Source organism: Thermothielavioides terrestris, chromosome 3 (genome assembly GCF_000226115.1).
Source record: "Thermothielavioides terrestris NRRL 8126 chromosome 3, complete sequence".
Taxonomy (NCBI): Eukaryota; Fungi; Ascomycota; class Sordariomycetes; order Sordariales; family Chaetomiaceae; genus Thermothielavioides; species Thermothielavioides terrestris.
In genome coordinates, this window is record NC_016459.1 from 3,667,483 (window position 1) to 3,692,769 (window position 25,287).

Here is a 25,287-nt window from a genome sequence, read left to right on the forward strand (position 1 = left end):
CGAGAACAAGATTGGGCATCATCATGCGTAGAACGGGAGGAGGATGACGGGAGAGGACGAAGCGCAGCCGGCTCTCAACATCGTGCAGACATACCTAGACACGAGTGTCTTCCTCAGCAATCTGTAGATGTTGTGAAGTTGCGCTTGATGGAAGGAGGAGATGGGAATTCGAGTTGCGGCCTTGGGAGTTGAACTTTTGGTAGCGCCCCACTTCTCGCGGTGTGGGTCAGCTGATATGTGTGTTTTGGCGTTAGGGCTTCCTGGGCAAATTGCCCTGTCCACTCTGGAGCCTCGCAGGCAGGGAATTCTCGGTGGGGCCCAGCAGCACCCTTTAGGATTTCCAACACCAGCACAGCGATTTCTCAACTCCTGGCCCTTCTCCCAACCAACCTCTTGAGAACCAGTCCGCTCAAGACACCGGCAAGATGGTCAAGAAGAGAAAGAACAACGGCCGCAACAAGAAGGGTGAGCATTGGGTTTTTCTTCGATCGCAATGTACCATGCTCTCTTGCTGACTGGCATTTTTTCGCAGGCCGCGGCCACGTCAAGCCCATTCGGTGCTCCAACTGCTCGCGATGCACCCCCAAGGACAAGGCCATCAAGCGGTTCACCATCCGCAACATGGTCGAGTCTGCGGCTATCCGTACGTATCGCTGAGCACTGCCTCACCCGACCGCCGCACCACCTCGCCCCCGGTCCAATCTCCGCTGACAGGTGTTGCCTCCAGGTGATATCTCGGACGCTTCGGTGTTCTCGGAGTACACGGTTCCCAAGATGTACCTCAAGCTGCAGTACTGCGTCTCTTGCGCTATCCACGGCAAGATTGTCCGGTACGTTTGTCCATGGCGGGGACAACCACGTTCGCCATTTTGGCGACGTGGGCGGCTGAGATGATCCTTGGTCGAACCTCCACCGCCATTTCGTTGTCCCGATACTCCCCCGATCCGAGAACACGACTCGCTGACAAGACGTGCGCAGTGTCCGTTCCCGCGAGGGCCGCCGCAACCGGGCTCCTCCCCCGCGCGTCCGCTACAACAAGGATGGCAAGAAGGTCACGCCCACCCAGGGCCCTAAGACTGCCTAAGCTGCCCACCACATTCTTGCTTTTGCGCTCTGAGTTTGCAACATCTGGCCTAGACGGGGAGACGGCGCTTTGATGATCAGAAATTTTATGAGATCATGACTCGGCCTGCATGACAGGCCTAAGCCACCGCGGAGACGGATCTGGCGTTTCAGTCGGTCCCACGGGCGGCGTCGTCTAAGAGCCATAGTCAGCAATTCAGAGCACTTGTTGTGACGGAATGATCTGCCATTCGGCTTGTCGTTTTCATGCATGACAAGCCAGATCCACGTCGTATGGTCGCTGTTTCCCTGCTTCATGAGCTTGGGTGTTTGTTTCTGTGCGAAACCCCTGGTGGACTTCCCCAGACTGGGAAAACGACGCCAATTTCGGCTGGGCCGTGAAAGAAACGTTTTGCTCGCCATCCTTGACTGCGTGACTCCCCCTGCTGCTAAGTAGATGCCGCCACCCAGCTTTACTGCTCGCAGGACTTAACGCTAGTTTCTCCCAAACGTGTTCGCAGGTAAGGGCGAGGTTGTTCACGAGCCGATACCTACCGTACGCACTCATCAACTTGGTGACAGCACCAATAGCGACATGCGTACAGGCTTATTCAAAAGTGAGCGTCACGGGCAGCGAATTCGCGTCCCCTCTAACGTTAATATCTCGCCCGTTTATGTTGATGCCAGACATGGTCCGCATCCTATCCCCTCATCCAAAGGAGTGGCGGAGTTGGACTGCCAAACAGATGAGATGAGCGGAACGAAGAAGAATCGCTTGTTAGGACCTGACCATGGCGCTGGGCTGAGACTCTGCAAGGATCCCTGCCAGAGTGAGAGACACCGGAGAAGACACAGTTGGTTGACACCACACCGGCCCAAACCGTTCATCCGGCATTTCTTCCCCAATCTCTCCGTTTTCAGCCCAACGACCGCCGAGCGCACCCCCTTCTCCTTTCTGCCCTTCCCATGCCTCCGCCTCGGTGGCGCCACCCCGGGCAACGACCACAACGGGCCCAGCGGAAACTGCAATAAGTGTCAAAGCTGTAAGATAACCACAATTTTGCTGGCGGTGACGCTGACCGTGCTGGGGATGCGTGTGAGGCCGGGGATGAACAGACAAACCTGGGCGGCAGGCGAGCTTGGTGGCGGATGCGGACGCGCGGGGCTGAGCGAGGAGGAAAGGGCAGTCGATCTGGCGCGGGGGCAGGACGGGACGGTGTGGGAGGTGCAGCTGTAGCTGACAATGCGAAAGGGACGATGGGGGTTGAGACCGGACGAGGGCGGTCCTCTGTCTCAGGTACAATTTGTTGAGGGCGGCTTGGCGGTGCCGGGAGGACGGGCCGGAAAAGGGGTAGGAGGAACATGGTTGTGGGCTCGGCGGGTGTGGACAAGCAAGGCGATTTATGGATTAGCGGGAATAGGTCAGATCAGGTTTCATGGGACTCCTCCTTTGGTATGTCTGGGTGTTAATGGCCCAGCGTCGTTGGATAGGACAGGCAGGGGAGTCTGGTTCGCGACGTCTACACCATTGGTATTGGCATAGATGGTCAACCTTCGTGCTCGCGCTGCTGACGGTAATTACCTATGGCAAGCAACGGTTCCTGATTGTGGCAGAGTATACACAGATCTACATACATCACACACAGCTACGAGCGCTGGATAGGTAGGTACTAAGTACAAAGAAGATCTCCTCAAGAAGTCGGAGGAATCCTGAGGCCAACCGGCCATGCTCAAAACTCGGACTCATATCGAGTCATGTCCCCCGCAGAAAGACACCAGCTCGTCTCGCCGAGAAGTCCAGAGAGTCGTCCCACCATCGACGGTAATCCCTCATGGCCGCTGCGTTCAGCGGCAAGAAACTTGATATCGTTCACGCCATGCCCCCTGTGTTCTGAACTTGTTGCTTTCCCGCGGCTTAGAAAGCTACCCACTTATGCCATGATCAAGAATTCTCCATCGAAGGCCGAGACGAAGACGGCGTCTCGGGCTCGGTCGTCTCCCCGCGAGCGAGGAACTCGCGCAACCGCTCAACGATTCGGTGCATATGGCGACTGTAGGCCTCCTGCTGCAGATCGCTCACCACCTGACGCGGGATAATCATTCGACCTTCGCCGTCCACACAGTGACGGAGCACCCAGCCGACCATCTCAGTGTCCTGGGTGAATCCCGGGGGTCCCTGGTGGGTAAGCCCCGGAGGCGGGAATAACCAGCAACGTCTGACGATCAGGCCCAGCATGGCAGAAAGGGTTTCGGAGTCGAAGTCGCTCAGGGGCCGCGCCTTCTCGAGCATCTCGCAGTACGGCAGGTTGCCAGGTTCGCAAGCCTGCAGCAGGACCTTCTTCCATTTGTCGGGGCTCGCATGATGGGCCGCGCCATGCTGTAAGAATAGCTCCACGATGGAGAGCCACTTGCGCCAGCTAGGCCAATCGTGATCTGAAGAGGTCAGAATATTGGGGCGCGGCCGGAGCTTGTAGAGATAAATCAGGATGGATTCGTCGCCGGGATTCTCCAGAGAGGCTCCGGCGTCTAGGAGCGCCCTGACAGTCTCAAGGTTGCCGGTTGTAGTAAGAGCCTGTTTGGCAGCCAACATCAAGGGTAGCTCCGAGGGAACGCGCCGCCAGTTGGGGGGCATATCAAACTTTGCCCCATGGGAGATGAGAAGTTTGACCATCTCAGCAAACCCATAGCTTGCGGCAATCTGGAGTGGGCTCCGGCCGATATCAACGCATCCCCAGTCTTGCGTCCCACTCAAAGTCCACAGCTGCATCCACGACCTGCGCTCGTCCTCTTGATGGTCCGGATCCGCACCCAGTGACAGGAGTGTTTGAGCGAGTAGCACTCTTTCAGGCTTGCTAGCCTCGATCTCTTCCGGTGTGCCGGGTTTCTGTGCCGGCCAGCTCAGGTCGGACAAGTTCAGGCGGTACAGGTGATCTTGTCTTTCGCGGAGGGAGAGCTTGTGATAGACTTTGCGCGGGTGCAGGCCGCATAGAACCGCGAGGCTCCTGGTGAAATGGTGCGCGGGATCACCAACGGGATAGCAGTTGGAAGCTTGGTAAAACTCGATAAGCCATCTCGCGTCGTCGTACCTGTACTGCAAACAAAGGAAACTCAGTGGATCCCGGATGACCACACCCTCTTGCTCTTCTAAGGGGTAAGCATCGGAAACCAATCTGGCTCCGCTTTCTAACAGCACTTTGCCAACAGTCTGGATGTGGCCTTCGGCTGCGGCAACAAGCAAAGGACACTGGTATCCACGGACTCTCCGGTCATACCACGCCTCCAAGGGAAGCTCCCGGAGAAGCATCTTGCACATCTGAGCGTTGCCGACAGAAATCGCGGTGTGGAGCGCTGTCATATTAAGCCGAACCTTCCGGTGCACAGTGGGCACTTGGTGAACAAGCCCGCCCGTCAACTTCCACGCACCGTGGTCAAGGAGGAGCTTTGCCGTCTCTTCGTGACCAGAGCATATCGCCACGTGCAATGGTGTCCAGGTTGACCGGAAGCGATGTGGTACGACGGAATCAGCGGTAGTGTCCACGCTGTCGAGGCTCAGGGCGGCACAGTCGCATAAGCCCCAGCACTGGGCATTGATGTCCGAGCCGTGATGGAGAAGGAGGCGAACTGCATCATTGTCCCCTCGCTGGACAGCAACATGAAGAGGTGTCCAAGCCCAGTACATCCGGATATTGCTGAGTCCGGAAAACCCCACAACGCCGAAGTCTTTGGGTAAATGCGGTCGCTCAACGATGTGGGCATGAAGGAGGTTCCAGTCCAGATCTTGCTCCATCGGAGTCTCGCGTGCGGCGGCACAGCGGAGCCAAAGCACGTGCTTCCGCTCGCGGAGGTCACGACAGTAGTGCTCCCGGTATAGCTCAGCGGCCAGCGCGCGGTCCTTGTGAGGGTTTGGGGTTCCGCGTCGTCCCTGTGCGGCAATGACATCCAACAAGCGGGACCTGAGGATGGCTGACCGGAAGTAGAAGTTTGGGTTCACGCCGCGCTCAAGCAACTCTCGCAGCAGCTTGTTGTTGCCGACCTCGACAGCCCACAGAAGGACTTCCATGCATCTCCGGCGGTCGTTGTAGAGCTGCTTTCGCAGCAGTCCCGTGGCCACGACAGCGAAGCGGCGGTTGACAAGGGAGAGCGCCCAGAGATCGGGCTCTTCGAGGTAGCCGGCAATGTGAAGGAGCGTCTCATTTGGGAGGCGCATAGGGGCGGGCAAGGGGACGGTATTGCCGCTGATTTCCTTGGACGGCTGAGCTCCAGCACGTCTTTTGGGGCCACTGGCCCCGTTGTCGCTGTCCTCTGCGTGGCGTTTAACGCCACGACCCCAAACTGTTGGAGTGTCAGCACCACCAGGATCAACGTTGGTCTTATCACGGGTGACAGGTCGGTGATACCGTCTTCCATGATCCCAGACAGTTGCCTTGGTCCGCTCGAGTTGAGAAAATTGGCCCCTGGGTTGATTGCAAAATGGCACCGCGCTGATGACTGAATGTCCTTGCGCACCGTTAGTCAACACTCAATTGCAGGAAAGCAACGACTTGGAGGTAGTCGACTACCAGCCTTTCCCTGTGACCGGTCGCCGGTTCAGCTGGGAATAGGCGGGAGAAAGGCAAGAAAGTGCAGGTCGGACGACGTCAAGAGGACGGCTAACCGACTGGGAGGAAACGCTGCTGAACGGAGTTGAGAAAAAAGAAAATAACTGAATGACTGACCTCAAGACGTCTATATTTTGCAGTGTTATTTTTCGGGAAGGGAGCGAAGGGGGAGGAGAGAGGGGGGGGGGGGGGTCGTTGGGGTCGAAGCAGCAAAAAGAAAACAAACTAGTTATTTGCTGAACGCGAAAACAAGAGGAAGATTACTATAAAGACAGCAATTTATTACCTGAGAAGAGTGCCTGCTTAGCGCCTTAAGGTACATGTCAGTGACGAGATCTGATTCTTGGGTTGAGACGGAAGGAGCGGTAGTCACAGATCAGAACGGTCCAAAGTCAAGGAATCAACATAGACAGTGCGAGAACAAAGGAGGATAGTTCTCGCACTAAACAGACGAAGTATCATAGAACTCTACGTGTTAAAAGAAGTTGACCTTACTCTGCTAACCATGGCGGACAGGTTATGTGGTGAAATGGGATGATTACCAGCAGTCAGGGGTTCACCGGTCGTGGGACTTATACACCAAGCTCGTTATTGACCAAAGACAGAGCAACAGAGTTCTCAATGCAGTAGATCTGCTCTCCAAGGTCCAGTCTGGGCAGAAGCAGGGAAACCCTGAGATTAAGCGGACTCTATAAAGAAGCCACTCCAGACGGAGCTGGAAGCCGTACGACCCCTATTTGCCAGCAACAATTCTGAGGACAAGGACTTCTTTCCACACCAAACACTCCTCAAACGCATTTGTTTCCGTTGCCAGCGGCAAATATACATGTCTCCGAGGTCTCACACATCAACACAGTAACCAGCAAACGAAGGATCAGGTCCAGTTCTAGTCACACCTCGTCGCCGCTTTACATGCCTTACTTTGAATTGGCTGAAGCCCGGCTAGCTCAGAGCAGCCGCCCAGCGAAGGAAAGCCACACAATATCGCAAGGTACAGCGGCGTTCTTGCTCAAGGGGGTTGATAACACAATGGTTGGCGGCAAGATCCTTGGCGAAGCCCAGGGGTGGAATGTCCGTCGCCATCGAACAGCAGACCGTCGGCGTGGGCATCGTTGTCAAGAAGCAGCTGAGCGAAGTTGATGTGTCCCGGAGAGGCAGCAACATGCGGCCTCCACCGGTATGTACAGGCCGGCTTGCTCCATTCCCTGGCGCCATCGACACCCAGTCCACCCTTCGTCCGCGGGGATGGAGCCGACGGGCGGGCGTAATGAGTCCATTTTCGGCAGCGTGATGAAATGCTAGCCTGTTGGGCCTGTAGCAGCACGCGGCAGACGACGGAGAAAGAAGGCAGTTGGTCGGTACAAGGGCAGCGAGATCCCGCGGTTCATGTTGTTAGTTGCAGATGTGCTGCCGTGCTGCCTGAACATCTTTGCTGCTTGGAGGTGTGGGGGAAGTCTGGACCGTGCGTGAATCGTATGAGATTGACAATCAACACTGTGATAATGGTGGATGACTGCCTCTTACAATATTTTGGAGCAGCTTATGAGCGATTTGGGGAAGATATTTGGCTTCGGAGAAATATCAAAGACGGCCACTGCCAAGGATGGAAAACTGAGTGCATTTCGCTCCGTACTCGACATCGTTCGGGGTTGAATGTCGGGATTGTCATGCGGCTTGAATTCGATGTTGTTGACAGCGTCACGTGACTGGCCGGCCCAGCTTGTGTCATTCATACCTGGCCCGTGCTGAGAGAGCAGGCTCCAAGCTCCGGACCCCAGCAATCGAGGGGCTTCGATATTTTCTCTCGAAGCCTCGATGCAAAGCGAAAGCTCACCGCAGCCCACCCCTCCATTACCGCACCTTCTCCTCTCTAGCTGCAACTGTGTCTGGAGCTCTGCTACATTCTATAGAAGCGTTTCCGTTTTTAATTCCTCCGCAAGATGTCGTTTGGAGGCCAGACACCGACGATTATTGTCCTGAAAGAGGGTTGGGAACCCCTCCTTTCTTTGCTTGATAAACATCCACGACTGCCCCCCGCTGACTCGGCTCTCACATCGCAGGCACCGACACCTCGCAGGGAAAGGGCCAGATCATCTCAAATATCAACGCCTGCTTAGCCGTCCAGGCCACGATCAAGTCGACCCTTGGTCCATATGGCGGCGACCTATTACTGGTGGATGCGAACGGCAAGCAGACGATTACGAACGATGGAGCCACGGTCATGAAGGTGCGCAGGGAAAGCGACCGGAAGTGTTTCCAGACAGGTCTGACGGCAGGCAGCTTCTGGACATCGTCCACCCAGCGGCTCGGATCCTCGTTGACATCGCGCGGTCCCAAGATGCGGAAGTCGGAGACGGCACAACATCGGTGGTGGTCTTGGCCGGCGAGATTCTGAAGGAGATCAAGGAGCACGTGGAGGCGGGCGTCAGTTCGCAGATCATCATCAAGGGCCTGAGGAGAGCGTCGGCGATGGCGGTCAACAAGATCAAGGAGATCCAGATCAGCACGAGCGAGGCGAACAGGAGAGACACGCTTGCCAAGCTGGCCGCGACGGCCATGACGAGCAAGCTTATCAAGCGCAACACCGACTTCTTCACAAAGAGTGAGCTGCTCTCAACGGATGTTGGCGGATTGACAGATCGAAGTCTTGCTAACAACGATCCCCAGTGGTCGTCGACGCCGTCCTCTCCCTCGACCAAGATGAGCTCAATGAGAAGTTAATAGGCATCAAAAAGATCCCGGGTGGCTCGTTGACCGACTCGCTCTTCGTCAACGGCGTGGCGTTCAAGAAGACCTTCTCATACGCCGGCTTCGAGCAGCAGCCCAAATCGTTCAAGAAGCCAAAGATCGCCTGCCTCAATGTCGAACTCGAGCTCAAGGCGGAGAAGGACAACGCCGAGGTCCGCGTCGAGCAGGTGTCCGAGTACCAGGCCATCGTGGACGCCGAGTGGCAGATCATCTACAAGAAGCTCGAGGCCCTCTACAAGACGGGCGCCAAGGTGGTGCTGTCGAAGCTGCCCATCGGCGACCTGGCGACGCAGTACTTCGCCGACCGCGACATCTTCTGCGCCGGCCGCGTGTCCGCCGACGACATGGAGCGCGTGGTGCAGGCCACGGGCGCCGTCGTCCAGAGCACCTGCTCCGACATCCGGCCGGAGCACCTCGGCACGTGCGGCAGCTTCGAGGAGCGGCAGATCGGCGGCGAGCGCTTCAACTTCTTCGAGGACTGCCCGGAGGCCAAGACATGCACGCTGGTGCTGCGCGGCGGCGCCGAGCAGTTCATTGCCGAGGTCGAGCGGTCGCTGCACGACGCCATCATGATCGTCAAGCGGGCCATCCGCAACAAGACCATCGTCGGCGGCGGCGGCGCGACCGAGATGGAGGTGTCGGCGTACCTGCACCGCTTCGCCGACCAGGACGTGCGCAACAAGCAGCAGGCCATCGTCAAGAGCTTCGCCAAGGCCCTCGAGATCATCCCGCGCCAGCTGTGCGACAACGCCGGCTTCGACGCGACCGACATCCTCAACCGGCTGCGCGTCGAGCACCGCCGCGGCAACACCTGGGCCGGCGTCGACTTCCAGAACGAGGGCGTCGCCGACATGATGGCCCGCTTCGTCTGGGAGCCCGCCCTCGTCAAGGTCAACGCCATCCAGGCCGCCACCGAGGCCGCCTGCCTGATCCTCGGCGTCGACGAGACCATCCGCAACGAGGAGAGCAAGGCGCCCCAGCCGCCTAGCAAGCCCCTGCCTCCGGGAGCGGCCCAGCGGGCGCTGCGTGGGCGCGGCCGCGGCATGCCGAGGCGGTGAGGATCGGTAGCTTGTGCATATGAGATGAGGAATGAAAAATTTGTCCGACAAGCGGCAACGCACAGTAATCTTCGGGGTACATGTGCAACTCTTGACGCCAGTGTCCATACATATCATTGAGTGAACATGTCTTTGATCGTGCCGATGACTTCACGCCAGCAGGTTCTATTTTTTTTATGAACATCTAAAATCTATCCGAGACGCCAGTGATCCCGCTTCTCCTTCCCAGTCCTTTCCCTCAACCTGTCTCCCCGCCTTCCCCCATCCCGTAGTCCATCCCGGATAACAACCGCGACGGATTGATCCTTCTACCCGCGCTAGCTCTACTCTCCTCCCCAACATCCATGCCCATGTTCATATCCACATCCGCTGACTCCCGCCCCGGCCCATGTACTTTCGCTTTCCCTTCCTGCTCAGCACCTCGATTTTGCTCCTGATTCTGGTGCTGGTGGTGATGCTGCTGCCCGCCGGCAGACCTATCCCCCCGTTCTGCCCCGCGACCGTCATCACCACCACCGCCGCCGCCACTGTCGTCATCGTCGTCGTCGGCGGCGGTGTGGACGTCCTCCTCGTCTGGCGCTTCGATCAGCATTTCCAGGTCCAGATCCCGGTCTGCGGCTCCTTCCACTTCTGTCTCTGGTTCCGCTTCTGCGTGCGTTACACCTGGTGGTAGTGGTGGTGCCGGTGCTGACGCTGATGCGTGTGTGACTGCCGGGTTGCCATCATTGATTGGGGGTGGTGCGATCCCTGTGTTTGGCGCACGCACGGCGTATGGGGCCTGTGTGATATCACTCTCGCCGCTGTCGTGGTGGAGATGAGGATGGGGTGGTTGCCGATGGTGTGTTGACTGGACGTGTAACCCCACGCCCAGGGCGTTGTTGCTGTCGTCGTCTGCGTCGCCGTCGTCATCGTCGTCCGTGGCGGCGGCGTTGATGAGCGCTTGGAAGGTCTCGGCGTCGGCGGCGTCGACGTCAGGGTCGTGATTGGCCGTGGAATGGGGGTGATGGTCAGGGTGGTGGCCGTCAGGGGATGGCGCTTGTGGGGACGGGTGGGAGAAGGTGTAGTGGTGGTGGTGGTGGTGCGGATGCTGCTGGTGGTGATGATGGTGAAGTTCCACGCTTGCGGAGGACTGGTTGATGATTTGTGGGTCGATGGGCTGGTAGTCTGCGTTTGGGAGCGAGTGCGGGTCCGGGGCAAGGGATGGAAGTGAGACAGGGCGCGCTGAGGGCGGATGGTGGTGGTGCGGGTGTAGAGGGCCCGAGGCGCTTTGGAGCATCGGGCTGTGGGCATCTCGCGTGATGGCGTCGTGGTCCGTCATGGTGGTGTCGGCTGGTGACTGCAGTGCGTGATGTGATGGCGGAGGGAGGATGGAGATGGCGTTGGGGTCTGCAAATGGGTGGTGGGAGGAGACGGCAAACGGAGACAGGTGAGACGGGTCTGCGAGCGAAGATGCGGGCATACGCGGTACGGCGGTCGTCAGGTCCATAGCAGAGCCGGCCGCCGAGGGGCTCGGCGAGGCACGCTTCGAAGCAGAGGCAGGAGCAGGGCTCAAGTTGGGACGCTTCAAGCCGGTGCCGGTGGCTCCCGGAGACGGCTGCTGGCTTTGGGAGGACGAGGCTTTGCCCGTTTCTTTGCATTCGGCGCAGTTCCTAATTACATCCGAGACGGTCTCCTTGATGCGGCTCCAGTGGTAGCGCTCGGCGATGGTCGACGTGGTCTTGTTGATGCCGCCGTGCGCCAGGTTGTGCACGCTCCGGGCGATCTGGTACTGGCGCTGGGGGTCCGAGATGACCTCCTTGTCCTTGAGCATCAAAACGTCGCCGTCCAGGAGCTTGTAGTGGGTCGCTGCGCTACGCAGCCTGCTTTTCTCGGCCCGGTCAGCGCCGTTGGGATAGCGGCCGTACTTGAGGTAGAACTTGATCTTGTCGAAACGCTCTTCACTCACAAGTTCCTCGCTGCCGGCGCCGCCTGCCGCGTCGCCCAAGTCGCGCCCGTAGATGATGGCGTCCACCAGCCGGTCGGGATGGCTCTTGAGGTTGCCGGCGCCCTTGACGCGCCCGATGCGCTTGAAGCCCAACGCATCCCAGATCTTGCACGATGCGACGTTGGTTTCGTAGACGAGGTTGAAGACTGAGTACTTGTACCCCAGCTTGGGCGCCCAATCCAGGTACGCCTCGCCCATCAGCCGGCCCACGCCGCGATTACGCGAGGCGTCGGTGACGATGAAACCACCATTGCAGACGTGGCTGCTGCGGCCGGGGTAGTTGGGCTTGATGTAGAAGGTACCCAGGCAGTCCTTCGACCAGTCCTTGCCCTCGACGACCTCGGCGGCGCTGTTGATGTGGCCAAGCAGCATGATGCCGCCGAAGTTCTGGAACCAGTACGAGGCGAAGTTGTCGAACGGCATAGGCTCCAGCATCGGGTACGTGTCGCCGCCCTCGATTTCCTTGTTGAATTGGTCATGCAGATAGCGGAGCAGTGACTCGGGGACTTCGTGGCGGGATGCAAACGGCACGACGGTAGCGACCGTTTGCCGATCGCGGAGCGTCACATGGCGTGGCACGATGCTGGGCGGCACGGCCGGATGGGCGGGGTCCGGGTACGGGGGATCCCCCGAGACACGGAAAATGGGGGGTCCCGCGGGATCGTCGAGGATGGCGGGCATCTCGGCGGCAACGGACCGGTGCCCCACACACCACCGGGATGGGTTGCACAACGCAGCAGACAAAGGAACGGAACCTCGGAGCCCCTGCGAGAATAGCGAGTCAGCTGCTGTGCTTGAACACAGCCTATTGCTACTTGGTCTATCAATGCATGGACATTGAATTATGAGAGAACCGTACCTCAGGTCCAGCGTTTAAGTGAGCGAACACAGCTGCCGTTCCCCTACCAATCCCAATGCACCATGAGCTCTATGGGCTCGAACCTCGCAGACACTGTTCTGCAGGCTGAGCGAGACCAGTTATTTGCCCGGGCTGGATTCGGAGCCTGCAGCGGTTCAGGTACCCGCGAATGTCTGAGCACCCGCCTGCAAGGCACACCAATCACAGGAATTCCAGGTGTGACCAAGATGCGACGAGCGAGCAGGGTGCTTGTGACGTGACCGGAACGTGCGTGCTGTGCTGAAATGTGCTTGGTGATGATTTGTGCGAGGGAAGCGGAAATCTCAGTCCGGGCGAGCGGCAAAAAGATGAGGACTGCTGAGTCAGCGGCGCATTGGTTGCCTCACTAACAATTTCTCTGTTGGCCCGCTCAATTCCAACTGGTTGACGGATACGGAAGCATTACGGAGTACTCCGAACTGCGATCTGTGCGCAATATACATCGGTATTCTGACAACGGATCACGTCTATGGCGGCTAGGTAGAAGTATGGTACATACAGTACAGGCGAAACCAGACCGGTTTCTCAATCGCTTGGGGGGGCCAGAAGAGGGTTCTCGTACATCTCCCGCAGAAGTTCGTCGTCTGTCAAGAAATCCTCTCGCTGCAGGGGCTTCTCGTCCAACTCTCCCGTGGCCATTGCCTCCTCGGCGGCGGCCTTGGCTGCCGTAAGCTTTCGGTCGGCGTCCTTCTGGATGAACAACGCGACCTCATCAGGGTTCCGCCAGGTCACGATGCCTTCATTTGCAGCAGCCAACCTTCGTTGTTGTCCCCGCTCGCCCGCTCTGCCCAGGACGCCTGCAATGAGCGTGACAGCCCGTAAACTGCGCGCCAACCCCCCCTCTCCGTCAGTCACGGTCCCGTAAACACCCCATGCTGGAAAATACCTCGCACTCACCTGTCGTCATTGGCCGGAATCTGGTATGTCACCCACGTCGGGTCGGCATCCGTGTCGATGATGCCAATGGTCGGGATGCTGGCCTGCGAGCACTCGTGCAGCAGCACGTAGTTCTCGAGCGGGTTGAGGCAGACGACCAGGTCCGGCAAGATGGGCCGGCGATCGCGCAGGTGCTCTTCGAACCCGGGCAGCTCCTGGTCCCGCTCGCCCACGATCTTCAGCCGGGCGCTCGCCAGGATCACGTCGCGGTTCGTGATGGCACCCGGCGTCCACTTCTGGAACAGGTGGCACCCCCGGGCCAGCTCGGCGGCCCGGACCACGGCGTGCACCTGGCCCTTGCGGTTGCCCACGAACAGGATCAGGCCGCCGAGGTAGGCCACCTCCTCGACGACGCGGGCGGCGCGGCGCAGGTGGGCCGCGGTCGTCTCCAGGCTGATGATGTGGATGCCGGCGCGCTCGCCGTAGATGTACCGTTGCGTCCCCGGGTTCCACTGCGACACGTGGTGGCCCATGTGCGCCTGGGCGGCCATGAGCATCTCGAGTGTGACGTCGTGCGGCGGGTCGAGGAGCATCTGGTCCGGGTGGTAGCGCGACTCGACGCGCGAGCCGACCGTGCGCGTGTGCTCGCGCTGGTGCTGCATCGCGGCGAAGTTGGCGGGGATCTGGGCGAGCTCGGCCTGCCGCGCGGCGGCCTTGGCAGTAGCAGTGCCATAAGTGTTGAGTGGTGCCGTTGTCGTGGCAGAAGGTGCGGGGGGTTCAGCGAGTGTGGTTGGCGCCGCCGTCGTCCTGGATGCGGAATTCGAGAGGCTTCGGAGACATGATCGGCTGATCGGTGCGGCCAGGGCCCGGCGGCCTGTGTTGTTGGAGGTCAATTAGCAAGGGCATTCGAGATCCATGGTGCCCAATCTGCTTACCGTGCCGCACGCCGAAATTCCTCAGGATCATGGCGGGAACGTTGGTGTTGCGCTCATTGCCCGGCCAAGGAGCGTTTGGCGATGGGTCGAGCAACTTTTCTGGAAGTTCACTGGACGGGGATGGCCCGTGCATGGACATTGCTGCTGAGCCCCACTTTTCGGTCAGTAACGGTTCTCTGGACGCCTCTCGGTCCAGGAAGGAACATGAAGCCCAATTGAATGCGATGGACCGGATGGGTGTGTGTATTAGATGATCTATGGAATCAACAAGCAACTGATGAAGTCTTTGATACAGGCAAAGTCTACAACCCAGCCCGGCCTAACTACTCATAATTGCTAGTTGGTGGCCCTGGCAGGCGTCACGCTCCTCAGACCCAGAGAGAGAAGCCCACCAACCCTGTTCTCTCAAAACTGCCTCATCTGCTCGAGAGCCTCGAGATGGCAAACACACCGACGATCACCACCGCCAGCATCGCAATGGCACCGGGAAGGAGGAGCTCGTTGGGGACGCCCGCGATGACCTGCTCAGGCTGCTGATAGTGGGTGCGGGTGCGCAGATGCCTGCTCCGCCGGGCAGGGCTCTCGTCCTCCTCGGACTCTTCGCCGTCCTCCTCCGCGTCGTCGCCGCCAAGAGGCTTCCTGCGCTCCCGGACCACGGAGGACGCCGGCGGGGTCGGCAGCACCGCCGGTTCCGGCGCGGGGGCTGGCGCGGGGGCTGGCGCCACGGGAGGCTCCTTAGGGTCGTGCACAAAGAGGTCGACCTTCTCGCGGTGGCCGTGGCGCGCGAGAACAATAGCCTCCAACAGGTCTTGGTCCGTAGTGATGGACACGGAATCCCCCTCGTCGTCCAAGTAGCTCAGCGCAAATCCGCCGGACAGCTTGCCATCCTCGAGCACCGGAGCGCCGCCAATTGCGTCGACTTCGGACCCGAGCTTGGCAGCGACGTTGGCGACGAACTCGGCCATGCCGTGCGCAGCAATGACCTGCAGGCGGTGCACGCGGCCGCTGGGCGCCTTGAACTTGAACGGGAACGGGATCTCGCTAGGCGGAAGCTCCGGCGAGACACCCACGGCGCTGTGGTGCGGCGACTCGAGGCCCGCGTGGCTTGCAGAGTCGCCCGGTGCGACACTGTCGGTGACGAGGCGCTCGCTGCGGGAAACGTCGGGCGACACCAGCGACCTGGGCCCCCCGTGGGTGTGATGATGAGAGCCGTCGCCCGAGACCATGGATTCGGTCTCGTGGTCGAGGGACAGCCAGAACTTGTTCCACGCAGGGCCTTCGCTGTCGGCGGAGTTCATGCTGTTGATCTGCTCGAGCGTCGCGTAGGTGAGCTTGAGGACGTCGACCATACCGACGATCTCGCCGCTGTCGTTCATGACCGGCAGGTTCAGGTAGTGACCATCTAGGTTCTGTCAGCTTGGCCGACCACTGGGTCGTATGCGGTAGCGGCGGCTTGTCTTACCATGCATCTTGCGCAGTGCCGCCTGGATGCTCATGTCCATAGGCGCAAAGTCGGGATGCGGCGTCATGACGCGGACGACGCTGCAGGTGGCGGGATCGAGGCCCGGCGCGATCACACGCAGGACGACGTCCTTGCTGGTGAAGATACCCGTAATAGCCCCCTGATCCTGGACGAGGACCGCCGTGGTGTGATTCTCCTTCATCAACTGCGCGGCCTCCCTTACCGACGTGCGGACGCTCACCGTCGTCGGCGGCGTGCCGTTCAAGACAGATTCCAGAGTCGGACCCGACATCTTGGAGCGCAACGCTTCCACATACTGAATGATCTGCTGCGGCTGGCTGGTGCCGAGTTCGGACTGCACGCCCTCGAGAGCGTCATAGAGCCGTCGAGACGAGGCGTAGGCGCGTTCCAGCTTCTCCATAGCGTCGTAGAAGCACTTGGTGATGTCGAGCACGCCCGAAATGTCCTGGTTCTCGTCCATGACCGGCAGATGGCGGAAGCCCTTGCGGACCATCAGGTCCAGCGCATCAGTAGCGCTCGTGTCGGTCCGGGCGCACAGAGGGTTCTTGGTCATGATCTCGGCGATAGTGACGTTGTTCGCCTTCAAGCCGGCACCGACAACACGGAAGGCCAGGTCCTTGGCGGTGAAAATGCCGGCAATCCGCTCATCGTCGTCGGTGACCAGCACGCAGTCTTCGCGCTTGGCAGCCATGAGCTGCGCGGCCTCGGCAACCGAAGTCGTCGGCTTGATCTGCAGCGCCTGGCTCGGCTTCAGGGCGAGAACGGTGCCCGGAGGGGCCTTTCGCGATTGCCGGGCTCGGGTCGTGAGATGCTTTTTCTTGGAGAGGTCGCTCTCCATCTTGCGGCGGATGGCCTGTGTATTTGCCGAGTCAGCTCGTGTCGCGCGGTTCAGGAAGTGGAAGCGGATGTGGAAGCCGACGGGCGGTGAGCTGCCGAGTTAGCTCAAGGAAAGCGACGCACCTCGTCCCTCTTGGACTGTTTCTGCCGGCTGGCGCTGACCGAGGAGGTGCCGGCATCGCTACCAGCAGCTGGCGAGTTTTCGTGGACCGGCCTCGGAATCGCGGACGTCGCCGGGCTGCCCGCGAAGGGGATGGCACCGCGCGACTGGCCGCGATTCGGCGTGCCTCGGAGAGTCCCCGGATTGACCGACATGATGGACTTGTTGCGTGGTCCACACCGACAGTAAATCTAATAAGCGACTGCGAAGATAATAATCTCCCAGCGTTGAGAACCTGCTGCGTGGTTTTGCACGAGGTCGTGAACCCGCCGAAAAGCTGCAAGCAACGGCCAATGGGCCGATGCATCAGACGAGGCAAGGGAAAACACGGGTTCAGGTCTGGCCCCTGGTTTGCTGGGAACCGCACGGACCAAGCTTGAGCCGCGAAGACCCTTGATTCGGCGACCCCCTTAAATCCACTATGCAGATTCCTTATTTCCACTAGTCACCAGCGATGGTCCGTGCGCACCTACCAATCACCAACGAACTGCTCCCCGGGCTGACCACCTCGTATTGTAAACACTGGCTCGTAGGGGAAATATTGCCCGCCTTGACCGCCTACTACCTACTTAGCTAAGCCTCTGAGTAGCTAAATCACGTGACAATGATCTTATCGATCAGACCTCTTATCGATAAGAGACTTATTTGGTTAACACCTAACACAGCTCTTTCTCCGTCTTTGCAAATGCTCTCTCCTTTCCAGGTTGGTAAGTAACGTGGCCGTTGACCGTTTGAATCTCTTAACAGTTCCTATCGCGATTCCTATTGTGGCATGTCAGCTAGGGAGCGTGGTGACACTTGTTGCCAAGTTTTGGTGGGTGCGCACGGACCGTCCCTGGTGATTAGTGAAAATAAGGAATCTGCTAGTGGATTTAAGGGGGTCGTTGATTCGGCTCTTGCCGCGTCTCCAGCAAAGGATATCGATAAGTCGGTGTTTTCTTTTGGACAGAAAAGTTCACCTCGTAACATCAGGGCCAAGAAACCTTCTCCATCTTCATAGACCGTAAGAATACACCCGCTCTGTTTAGTTACCGCGTCGTCAAACCTGTGGGGAGCAGGTCCGATCTCTGGTAACAGAATTCCAGTTGTTCTCATAATCTCATTGCTGTCGTACTGTTTCCAACTGCCAATTATCGACACAAACACTGTCCAGCTTTTGTAGCTGGAAGTTTTCGGTTTCATGCATACGCTAACTATCGAAACGGCCTGGTGAGATTTTAAGTGAAAAGTGGTGATCATGGTGCGGTTGATCGTTTGTTCAGCATGCCACGGTCCTCATTCTATCAAAATGTCACACAGGAAACAGGAATTTAGAGTCAGCAAATTGAAGCATAGTGTCCGCATGCACCGATCAGGTTTTCCTACCCGCGGCCTTGCGGAAAGCCTAGACATCGGCCAATTATTGCTAGACGTCATTTCAAGTATTGTTTCGGTGGCCGAATCCACAGAGCGGGGGTTTGGAATTCCTGCAGCACGCATGAAACAAGAAATCTGGATGCCCTGACCCAATCGCGAACAAGAGCATTCCAGCAGCAGGAGCAGTTGGCTCCAGGCACTGGTTTATGCTGCGCCAATCAGGTCGCACCTGGCTCTTGGCAAATCTCCCTGACACGATGGGGCGTTGGAACCCCTGGCCCGATGTGGGGCCGTTCCCCTACGTCACTTAGGTACCATGAGGGAAAGTTGATAATGTTAGCTGACGACGGGAGCACTGCGTCTGTTTCGGGCGGAAAAACTCTCTCAAAGGGCACGACAACGATTGCTTGGACTCGCTGCCGTTGCATGCATGCAGCGCGCAAGAACAGATCCCAATTTTGCATTTGCGTGCCGACGAAAGAGGTTGTGCCGTCCTTGCCGTCCCTGCATTCCCGCGCCTCCCGCGACCCACGCTGCAAAAGCCTTCCAGCAGCGCGACCCCGCGAAACGTCCTCCGTTGCACCTGGCAATTGGCCATCGCCACAGCCGCGTAACACAATTCGGCCGCACGCCGGCCAACACGGTCGAGACAGCAACCGTTAAAAAAAAAGGTCTGCGTCGCCACTCGTTGCGCACACCACATATCCGGCGCGTCCTTTGCTCTGGTCGGGGCGTAGAGACGGACACTCGACAGTCTCGCATTGGCCGAGGGCGACGAGCTGAGAATCGGGGAGCCGAATTCGCCAAGGCAACAACAATGGCAGGAAAAATGGAGGCTCGAACGGAAGCGATGCCCGCCTCAGTCCACTCATTTGCGACAAACGTCAGGCGTGCGGTGGGCACGCTGCTGGGGCGAGATCACAAGGACTGCTCCCCAGAGCCAGGAATCAATTTGTGCGAGAAGCCGGTGATATCATCCACAAGCGTTACGTGGATCATCGTGGGCGCCGCTCTGTAAGTTCATCATTCCCAACGCCCCATGCTTCCCCACGCGCGATGCTGACCCATCGGCAGTGGCGCGGTGGTGCTTGGGACCCTCGCGGTGCTCGTCTTCCTCCATTTCAGGCGAAGGAAGCGGGACAAGCGCGAGGACATGGAAGACAGGTTCCAGATGTCGGACTACGGGCTAGACGATGTCCCGTCATCCGGGAAACCGCGGCGGGATGACGAGGCAAAGTGGTCCAACGACGGATCCAGCGGCTTCGGCAGGCGGTCGCGCGAGCCCTTGCAGGCCGGCACCGAGCCCAAGTACCACGGCGGGCAGTCGGATGGCCATCTGAACCCATTCGACGATGCAGCATCAGTACGGTCCGGCAGCGGCTCGTCCTACCCCCCAAGCGTCTACGCCCAGGGGTCGAAGCGAGAGGGAGGCCGGCCAAGCCCGCTGGCCGAGGGCAGGTGACGGCGCTCCCAGGCGGAGAGGTGGTGGGACGGATTCGAGACGAGAAACGAGGACCAGACATGAATTACGAACAGCTAGGTGTACGATATCCGGGTTTACGGTCGGCAGCCTGCTTTTATGTTGGAGTTGTGTAAGCGAACAACCGAGTGGTCATCTTAGACTTAACTAGAGCCAGACTTGTCTGTCTTCCGAGCACCGACAAGAGCTTGTGCATCGTTATTCAGCAGAGAAGCCGCTTTCCTTCTCCTTGAGTGAAGCGCCGCTTCGGCCGCCGGAAGCATTCCACGATGACAAGTGACAAACCCAAAGATGGGGTTGCACCAAGAACGCGCCACTCTCTGGAGGTCTCGACTGTCAGCCCTCGTCCTCTGCGGTCCATTTCACCAGCTCTCGCCCCGTCGCCATCACCACAGCACAACGAATCCAAGCTCAACCTCCTCCCCCGCCCCAAGCGCATCCCCGTCCCATCGCCGCCCATCCTCGCCTCCCACGTCTTCCTCACGGCCGGTCAATACACCTCCCAGTTCACCAACCCCTTCGCATACGCGCAATGCTCCGTCCGCTTAAACCTTTGACCATCAAACTCGGGACACCACGCCCTTCCCCACCCCCTTCATCATCAGCATCATCACCCCCGGGCCTCGCCCCTCCCCATCGCCGCCTCCACCCCATGCGCATGCACATCCGCCCATCAAACCACCCCGTCCACCTCCCCGAACAGATGCCTGACGCGGCACCGCCCCGCCGACAGGCCATACCGCCGCGTCGCTCAGCTCGCCGCCCGCCGCGTCTCCGCCAGCAGGTCTGTCGTCCCCCGGCCCGCTCCGCGCGCCCGAGGAGGCAGAGGACCCGCGCTGTTGGCAGGCACGCGCGAGGAGGACGGCCTTGCGCGCGCCGCCTTCGGAGAAGGCGTGCAGGAGGCGGGTGGAGAAGCGAGGCCTGTGGGGAGGAGGGAGAAGCGGTGGGACGGGGCCGAACGGCGGGGGGGAGGGATCGTGAGGGGTCCGTGGCGGGCGCTTCGGAGAGGAGGTAGGCGACGGCTGGGACGAGGGCGGCGAGCTTCTGCGCGGTCAAGCGGAGCACGAGGTCGGCGACGGCGGTTGTGATCAGCAGCATGAGCACGCCCGGGTACAGCGTGTTGTAGGCGGCCGTGTACTTGGCGACGTGCTCGGGTGCGGCGCCGGTCCAGGACGTGATGACGATCAGGTCGGGCGGCGCGGTGTCGCCGCGGCGCGGTGTCGCGGCGGCGGCTGCTGGGGTTTGATGCCAAGCCGGAGGGCAGGCAGAGCGAGCCACCGACACGCTCTGGGCGGGCACCTCGTACCTGCTGTCGTGCGCCGTGTGCCAGCCCTTCATCGCTGCGCTGTCGGACGTCTTTGGGCACCGCGAGATGCTCCTCGTCTCGGCGCTGCTCTTCACGCTGGGGACGGCCGAGTGCGCGCCCGTCGCCAAGAGCTTCCCTGCCTTCTTCGTCGGCCGGGCGATCCAGGCCGTTGGTGGCCGAGGCGTCATCACGCTGGGGCAGGTCATCTTCGCCGGAATTGTGCCGCCGCGACAGCGCCCGAAGTACTACTCGCTCGTGCTGGCCGCGTGGGCGCTTCGCAGTGTGCTTGGTCCGTTGGTCGGAGGCCCGTTGGCGGAGAAAACCGTCTAGGGGTGGTGCTTCTACATCAGCGTGAGTGCAGTCTGGTCTGTAGCGGTGAGTATTAGGGTGTCCGCTGATGGACATGTTGATCTCTTCATAGCTCTCCTTTTGCGCCACAGGCCTCCTGCTTGTCCCAGTCTCCGTCAGGCTCAAGCTCGCGGCGGACACGCCGCTTCTATCCAAACTCGGCAGTGTCAACTGGATCGGCGGATTTCTCTTCATCGGCGGCCTGACGACTTTCCTCATCAGCATATCGTGGGCGGGCGTTCAGTTTGAATGGAAAAGCGTCAAAACCGTCGCGCCTCTAGTCGCCGGCATTGTCCACATCGCGCTAGCAATTCTCTGAGAAGTTTACGGCGCCCAAGAGCTACTGCTGCGTCCGTCTCTGTTTAGTGAGGCATCGGCGCTCGCCCTGTTCGCCTGCGCGCTGTTCCAAAGCTTCACCGTACGCTCTCCTGATCGTCCCATCTCAGCCGTACTGATTTGGCCGATTTCTCTGATTTTACGATGCAGCTCTTGTGTGCCCTCTACTACGTCACCTTCTACTCGCCGCCGTCAAGTTCGAGAGCCAAACGCGGTCGGACATGGATTTGTTCCCGGTTACGTGTTTCCTTCTTCCTGTCCTACAGACAAGATGCTGCTGCGACTGCGGCTGCGGAGGACGGGGTGGTGGCCTACTACATGCAGCCTGGCGGCAGGGCAGTTCCGGTTGACATACTCTCGGACGTCGGGTCACGCTCCCAAGCGGCATGCTTAGCGCCCGTGGAGCGACCGCAACGTGGACCAGCAGTTTTCTCTTGGGAATGGTGGTCAGGTCCTCTTGGAATCCGGATTTGCGGTTTGGATGCAAGTCGGGCACAGGTTAGACGCATATCACCAGCATGAGTCAACATTTGCTTCGGCGTGGATGCCCGCAAGATGATGACTGGTGGCGTTGACGGGCCGGGCATACTGGGGAACGGGCCGTTTGGGCAGGAGCACAGTTGGTGATACCCGTGGTTGAGGAGGTATTTGGGCTTGCACAACGGCGGATTAGCATTGCAATGCAGCACGAGTGGATAGGTAGGTATTTAGGGAGGTGCCTCAGTAACAGCATCTTAGGCCACTGGGTTGCCTTAGCATAGAGAACGCACAACCATTTGGTGCCGGACACACGCGTTGGAAGAGTTTACCGGTCAGGGACAGAGAGTCACGTTAGCTACGAGTAAACTTTCACAACGTCCCTCGATCAACAGTAATAACTTGGAACTAACTGGTGCGTTACCTTTCTCTGTTTCCTTTTTCTTCTTCCTTTTCCTTTTTTCTTTTTCCTTTTCCTTTTTTCTTTTTTTCTTTTTCTTTTCTCCACAACAACCACATGACTTGCCTACCTATACTGTGTATGGAGAAATGTGGCTACCTCCCTCGGTTTTGGTCCCCGGCGTAGCACCACATCCCGCACATCCCGCCTTTCCTCGTTTCACCATCTTGTGTTTTGTTGCCAAATGCCAAGCAAATGTGCTGACTCCCTGACCTTGATGCCCAGCGGCTTGCATGGAGCACAGACCACCTGCCCTTTTCACCCCAAGTTCACCAATTGCTCGCAGTTGGTTGGCTGATCCGAGATCAAGGCCCGGCTCCACCCCTGCCCTGGGGCTGCTCCCTGTGCGTTCTTGGCAGAGGTTGCCCTGGTTGTTGGGCCACGTCAGCATGGAATATCAAGAACGTTGGCTTCTTCAGATACTGGCCGGTCCAGTTGTTCCAAAAATTGGATATGCGCAGACAGCAGCAGAAAGAGAAGCCCTGGGATGCGGCGTCAGTGGCGAGCATCACTGGTCTTTAGTTATTCCTCGACACCTCCTTGTCTTACATGGCGCTTTCTCTCTCCACTCCGCAATACTGTGGTAAGCGACCTCAACAGGCCGGGATGCGACCTGGTCCGATGAGAAACCGGGATACCAACAGGTATACTAAGCTGTATTACAATCTAAGATACCCATTGTACCTGTTGGCCTTCGAGGCGACATCATCTGCGGCCAGAGCAGCAAGCTGGCCACTACATGTTGCTCACAAATTCTCCTGCGCCACCCGCCTCCCATTATTCCACGAGACCGGTTAAACCAGCCAGCTCATCTCCGTCGGTGCCTTCCAGCGACCGACGGCAACAGGCTCCTTGTTATTAGCGCCAAGCACTGGAGTCCCCAGCGCTCAAGCTCAAGCAAGGATGCGGAGATGTAATACCCGAAACAAGCTTAGTAGTTTCTGTTAATGATCACGTTTCTCCCCTGGACATGTGAGGTGTGTGTGTGTGGCCAAGCATCCCTCTTAAGGGCAGCTTGCATGGTGAGACAAGCGCCTCCCCGGTGGGCGTGCTCAAAGTTGTTGAGCTTCCAGCATAGACGGGCAAGGGCACCACGGCGCCCCGGCGGCCCGCCACAGGCGCTGGAAAATAGGCTGACGATACTCGTGCTCGTATCGCCTCATGCTGCACTCAAGTAGCTGCCGGTGTACCGGCTACTCGCTGTTGCTTTCGTTGCTGTCGTTCGCCGGCTTTCGCCTTGGCTTGGAGATGCTGGCAGGGAAGTCATAAGCCTTGTAGTCTTCGAGATGTGCATGATATGGTATCTTGCAGTACGCCTTGCCACCGCGGTGCTTGCATTCCGGGTTCTGGCAGATGTGTCCGTGAGTGCAGCCCTCGACCCGGCATGCGCCACGCCGGGGGCAAGGCTGGGAGCGGGCGAGCGATTCCAGGGCCGGCAGGAACTCGGGCTCTAGGGGCTCGTGATCGTATTCACATCGATCACCAGAATCGCAGGATCCCTGCAGGTGGAAGCTGTTGCACACCCGCCGTTTGTCCACGCGAGCCTTTAGGCGGCCGATGACATCGGCGCTGACCGGGGCAAGACGAGGATCGAGTCGGTAGTTGTTCTTGTTGACCGCGACGCAACCCAACGGGATCTCCCACTTGGCAGGCAACTTGTCGAGTTTTTCCGCCGCGTCCAACAGACCGTCCACGGGGTTAGACCAGGTCGGCGGTGGCTCATCAGCCTGCGATGCGGCACTGGCACCATCGGCCGGAGGATTTAGGTGCAGCATCTTGCAAGACTTGCCATAGCGACACCTGCCCAAAGAGTAAAAGAGGCAGACAGGCCTCTGATCATCGATAGCGGATGCCGGGTTTTGAGGAGCGGGTTGCTTATTCGGCGATGCCGGCTGAGGCACCGCCGAGATGGCGTTGCTGCTAGCGACGCCGATATTGGGGGGCCGGTACTGGGAGTTGCCCTCAAGCGGAGCATGCCGGAACACACTGCGGAACTCTTCGATACCCATGCCCAACTTGGTAAACTCGTCGTGGAACCGGATGCCCGGCGAGTTGACGAGGGTAAATTTGGAGCTGTTGGCCGTGAAGGGTATAAGCTCGGAGATGTAGCCGACATCGTGGCAGGCTGCGAAGTAGATGTGCTTGCACTGCGCATTGTTCGCATACAGACGGAGGAGCGCACGCAACTTAAAGTCTGCGTTCTCCTTCAGCTGGCCGGCATCGACAAAGTCGGTCAGTCCGTAGGAGCGGTTGAAGCTGGCGATGAAAGGGGCAAGCGACCGGCTGTCGGCGCCGACTACGCCCGTTTTCGAGAGTGTTTTAGACAGACCGAAGACGTTGGCGTATATGCGCACCATGACCTGGCAGTGCTCAAGCCCTTTTCGCCGCAGGCTCGCCTTGACCTCCTCGTGCAGCAGTTGGGCCGCAGCGCTCCCACCGTCGGCGCGCTTGGCAAGCAGCGTGTCGTTGAAGACGTAGCCGTCGCCGTCAACCAGGAGGAGAACGAACGGGTTCCGCTCCTGGTCCCTGGCCAACTGCTTGTATTTCTCTCGTGCCTCTCGCTCCTCCTCGTAGTCGCTCTTGAGGCGCTTGTAGTCTTCGATCAGGACCGCATATTGTTCGAGGAGCCGCGACAGGGCATCGCTCCTTTTGTATTCGGCTAGCTGGGCCTCCGCCCGCTCGATTTCTTGGTCGCTGAGCATATTCCGGACAATGTGAAGCTGAAGCTGCTGAGGGTAGTGATTGATGGAAAGAAAAAGACCTGCTCAGTTATCGACTGTCAGGCGTGTGTGTCCAACGAACAGATGGGTGGAGGGGCGAAGCCGAAGGTGTCCTGGGCCACTGACCAGATCGAGCTGACAACCTTTTAGGTATTGGGGTTTGCC

At 59.0% G+C, this 25,287-nt stretch overlaps 8 protein-coding genes across 8 annotated transcripts; 4 read left to right on the top strand and 4 right to left on the bottom strand.

The window, feature by feature from the left end:
* Positions 1–241: 241 nt before the first annotated feature.
* Positions 242–1,407, top strand: THITE_2117730 (40S ribosomal protein S26). Its single transcript, XM_003654571.1, has 4 exons — positions 242–465; positions 533–643; positions 728–830; positions 979–1,407. Exons 1-4 carry the CDS (start codon positions 426–428, stop codon positions 1,082–1,084), a joined length of 360 nt encoding a protein of 119 aa, XP_003654619.1. The 5' UTR covers positions 242–425; the 3' UTR covers positions 1,085–1,407.
* A 1,597-nt stretch (positions 1,408–3,004) lies between these two features.
* Positions 3,005–5,469, bottom strand: THITE_2130035 (uncharacterized protein; the record flags this gene model as incomplete). Its single annotated transcript, XM_003654572.1, has 2 exons — positions 3,005–5,394; positions 5,460–5,469. 2 exons carry the CDS (start codon positions 5,467–5,469, stop codon positions 3,005–3,007), a joined length of 2,400 nt encoding a protein of 799 aa, XP_003654620.1.
* A 1,966-nt stretch (positions 5,470–7,435) lies between these two features.
* On the top strand, positions 7,436–9,585 carry THITE_2117733 (uncharacterized protein). The gene is made up of 4 exons (XM_003654573.1): positions 7,436–7,646; positions 7,721–7,887; positions 7,941–8,262; positions 8,328–9,585. The coding sequence occupies exons 1-4, from the start codon at positions 7,601–7,603 to the stop codon at positions 9,464–9,466; spliced, it is 1,674 nt and encodes a 557-aa protein (XP_003654621.1). The 5' UTR covers positions 7,436–7,600; the 3' UTR covers positions 9,467–9,585.
* Positions 9,586–10,803: 1,218 nt separating this feature from the next.
* On the bottom strand, positions 10,804–12,514 carry THITE_65044 (histone acetyltransferase-like protein). Its single transcript, XM_003654574.1, has 3 exons — positions 12,310–12,514; positions 11,412–12,215; positions 10,804–11,328 (listed from the first exon to the last, which is right to left on the bottom strand). Exons 2-3 carry the CDS (start codon positions 12,129–12,131, stop codon positions 11,317–11,319), a joined length of 732 nt encoding a protein of 243 aa, XP_003654622.1. The 5' UTR covers positions 12,132–12,215; positions 12,310–12,514; the 3' UTR covers positions 10,804–11,316.
* Positions 12,515–12,776: 262 nt separating this feature from the next.
* On the bottom strand, positions 12,777–16,900 carry THITE_136351 (uncharacterized protein). Its single transcript, XM_003654575.1, has 5 exons — positions 16,603–16,900; positions 15,622–16,495; positions 14,611–15,561; positions 13,246–14,098; positions 12,777–13,171 (listed from the first exon to the last, which is right to left on the bottom strand). Exons 1-5 carry the CDS (start codon positions 16,792–16,794, stop codon positions 12,874–12,876), a joined length of 3,168 nt encoding a protein of 1,055 aa, XP_003654623.1. The 5' UTR covers positions 16,795–16,900; the 3' UTR covers positions 12,777–12,873.
* A 1,924-nt stretch (positions 16,901–18,824) lies between these two features.
* On the top strand, positions 18,825–19,457 carry THITE_2145469 (uncharacterized protein; the record flags this gene model as incomplete). Its single annotated transcript, XM_003654576.1, has 2 exons — positions 18,825–19,009; positions 19,070–19,457. 2 exons carry the CDS (start codon positions 18,825–18,827, stop codon positions 19,455–19,457), a joined length of 573 nt encoding a protein of 190 aa, XP_003654624.1.
* Positions 19,458–20,763: 1,306 nt separating this feature from the next.
* On the top strand, positions 20,764–21,111 carry THITE_2050087 (uncharacterized protein; the record flags this gene model as incomplete). Its single annotated transcript, XM_003654577.1, has 1 exon — positions 20,764–21,111. A coding segment is annotated over one exon (348 nt), but the record flags the coding sequence as incomplete, so codon positions are not given.
* Positions 21,112–23,587: 2,476 nt separating this feature from the next.
* THITE_2117749 (uncharacterized protein) lies at positions 23,588–25,281 on the bottom strand. Its single transcript, XM_003654578.1, has 2 exons — positions 25,249–25,281; positions 23,588–25,163 (listed from the first exon to the last, which is right to left on the bottom strand). Exon 2 carries the CDS (start codon positions 25,102–25,104, stop codon positions 23,596–23,598), a length of 1,509 nt encoding a protein of 502 aa, XP_003654626.1. The 5' UTR covers positions 25,105–25,163; positions 25,249–25,281; the 3' UTR covers positions 23,588–23,595.
* Between the last annotated feature and the right edge of the window lie 6 nt (positions 25,282–25,287).

Excerpts from the sequence above, each read along its gene's own strand:
- THITE_65044 (XM_003654574.1), bottom strand. The coding sequence starts at position 12,131 with ATGCCCGCCATCCTCGACGATCCCGCGGGACCCCCCATTTTCCGTGTC.
- THITE_2117749 (XM_003654578.1), bottom strand. The coding sequence starts at position 25,104 with ATGCTCAGCGACCAAGAAATCGAGCGGGCGGAGGCCCAGCTAGCCGAA.
- THITE_2117733 (XM_003654573.1), top strand. The coding sequence starts at position 7,601 with ATGTCGTTTGGAGGCCAGACACCGACGATTATTGTCCTGAAAGAGG. Across the intron at positions 7,888-7,940 it reads ATGGAGCCACGGTCATGAAG|CTTCTGGACATCGTCCACCC; the intron begins GTGCGCAGGGAA and ends GACGGCAGGCAG. Across the intron at positions 8,263-8,327 it reads CACCGACTTCTTCACAAAGA|TGGTCGTCGACGCCGTCCTC; the intron begins GTGAGCTGCTCT and ends AACGATCCCCAG.
- THITE_136351 (XM_003654575.1), bottom strand. The coding sequence starts at position 16,794 with ATGTCGGTCAATCCGGGGACTCTCCGAGGCACGCCGAATCGCGGCCAG. Across the intron at positions 14,099-14,610 it reads GCTGGCGGTGGTGATCGTCG|GCCGCCGGGCCCTGGCCGCA; the intron begins GTGTGTTTGCCA and ends CCAACAACACAG. Across the intron at positions 13,172-13,245 it reads ATTCCGGCCAATGACGACAG|TTTACGGGCTGTCACGCTCA; the intron begins GTGAGTGCGAGG and ends GTTGGCGCGCAG.
- THITE_2117730 (XM_003654571.1), top strand. The coding sequence starts at position 426 with ATGGTCAAGAAGAGAAAGAACAACGGCCGCAACAAGAAGG. Across the intron at positions 644-727 it reads GGTCGAGTCTGCGGCTATCC|GTGATATCTCGGACGCTTCG; the intron begins GTACGTATCGCT and ends TGTTGCCTCCAG. Across the intron at positions 831-978 it reads ATCCACGGCAAGATTGTCCG|TGTCCGTTCCCGCGAGGGCC; the intron begins GTACGTTTGTCC and ends AGACGTGCGCAG.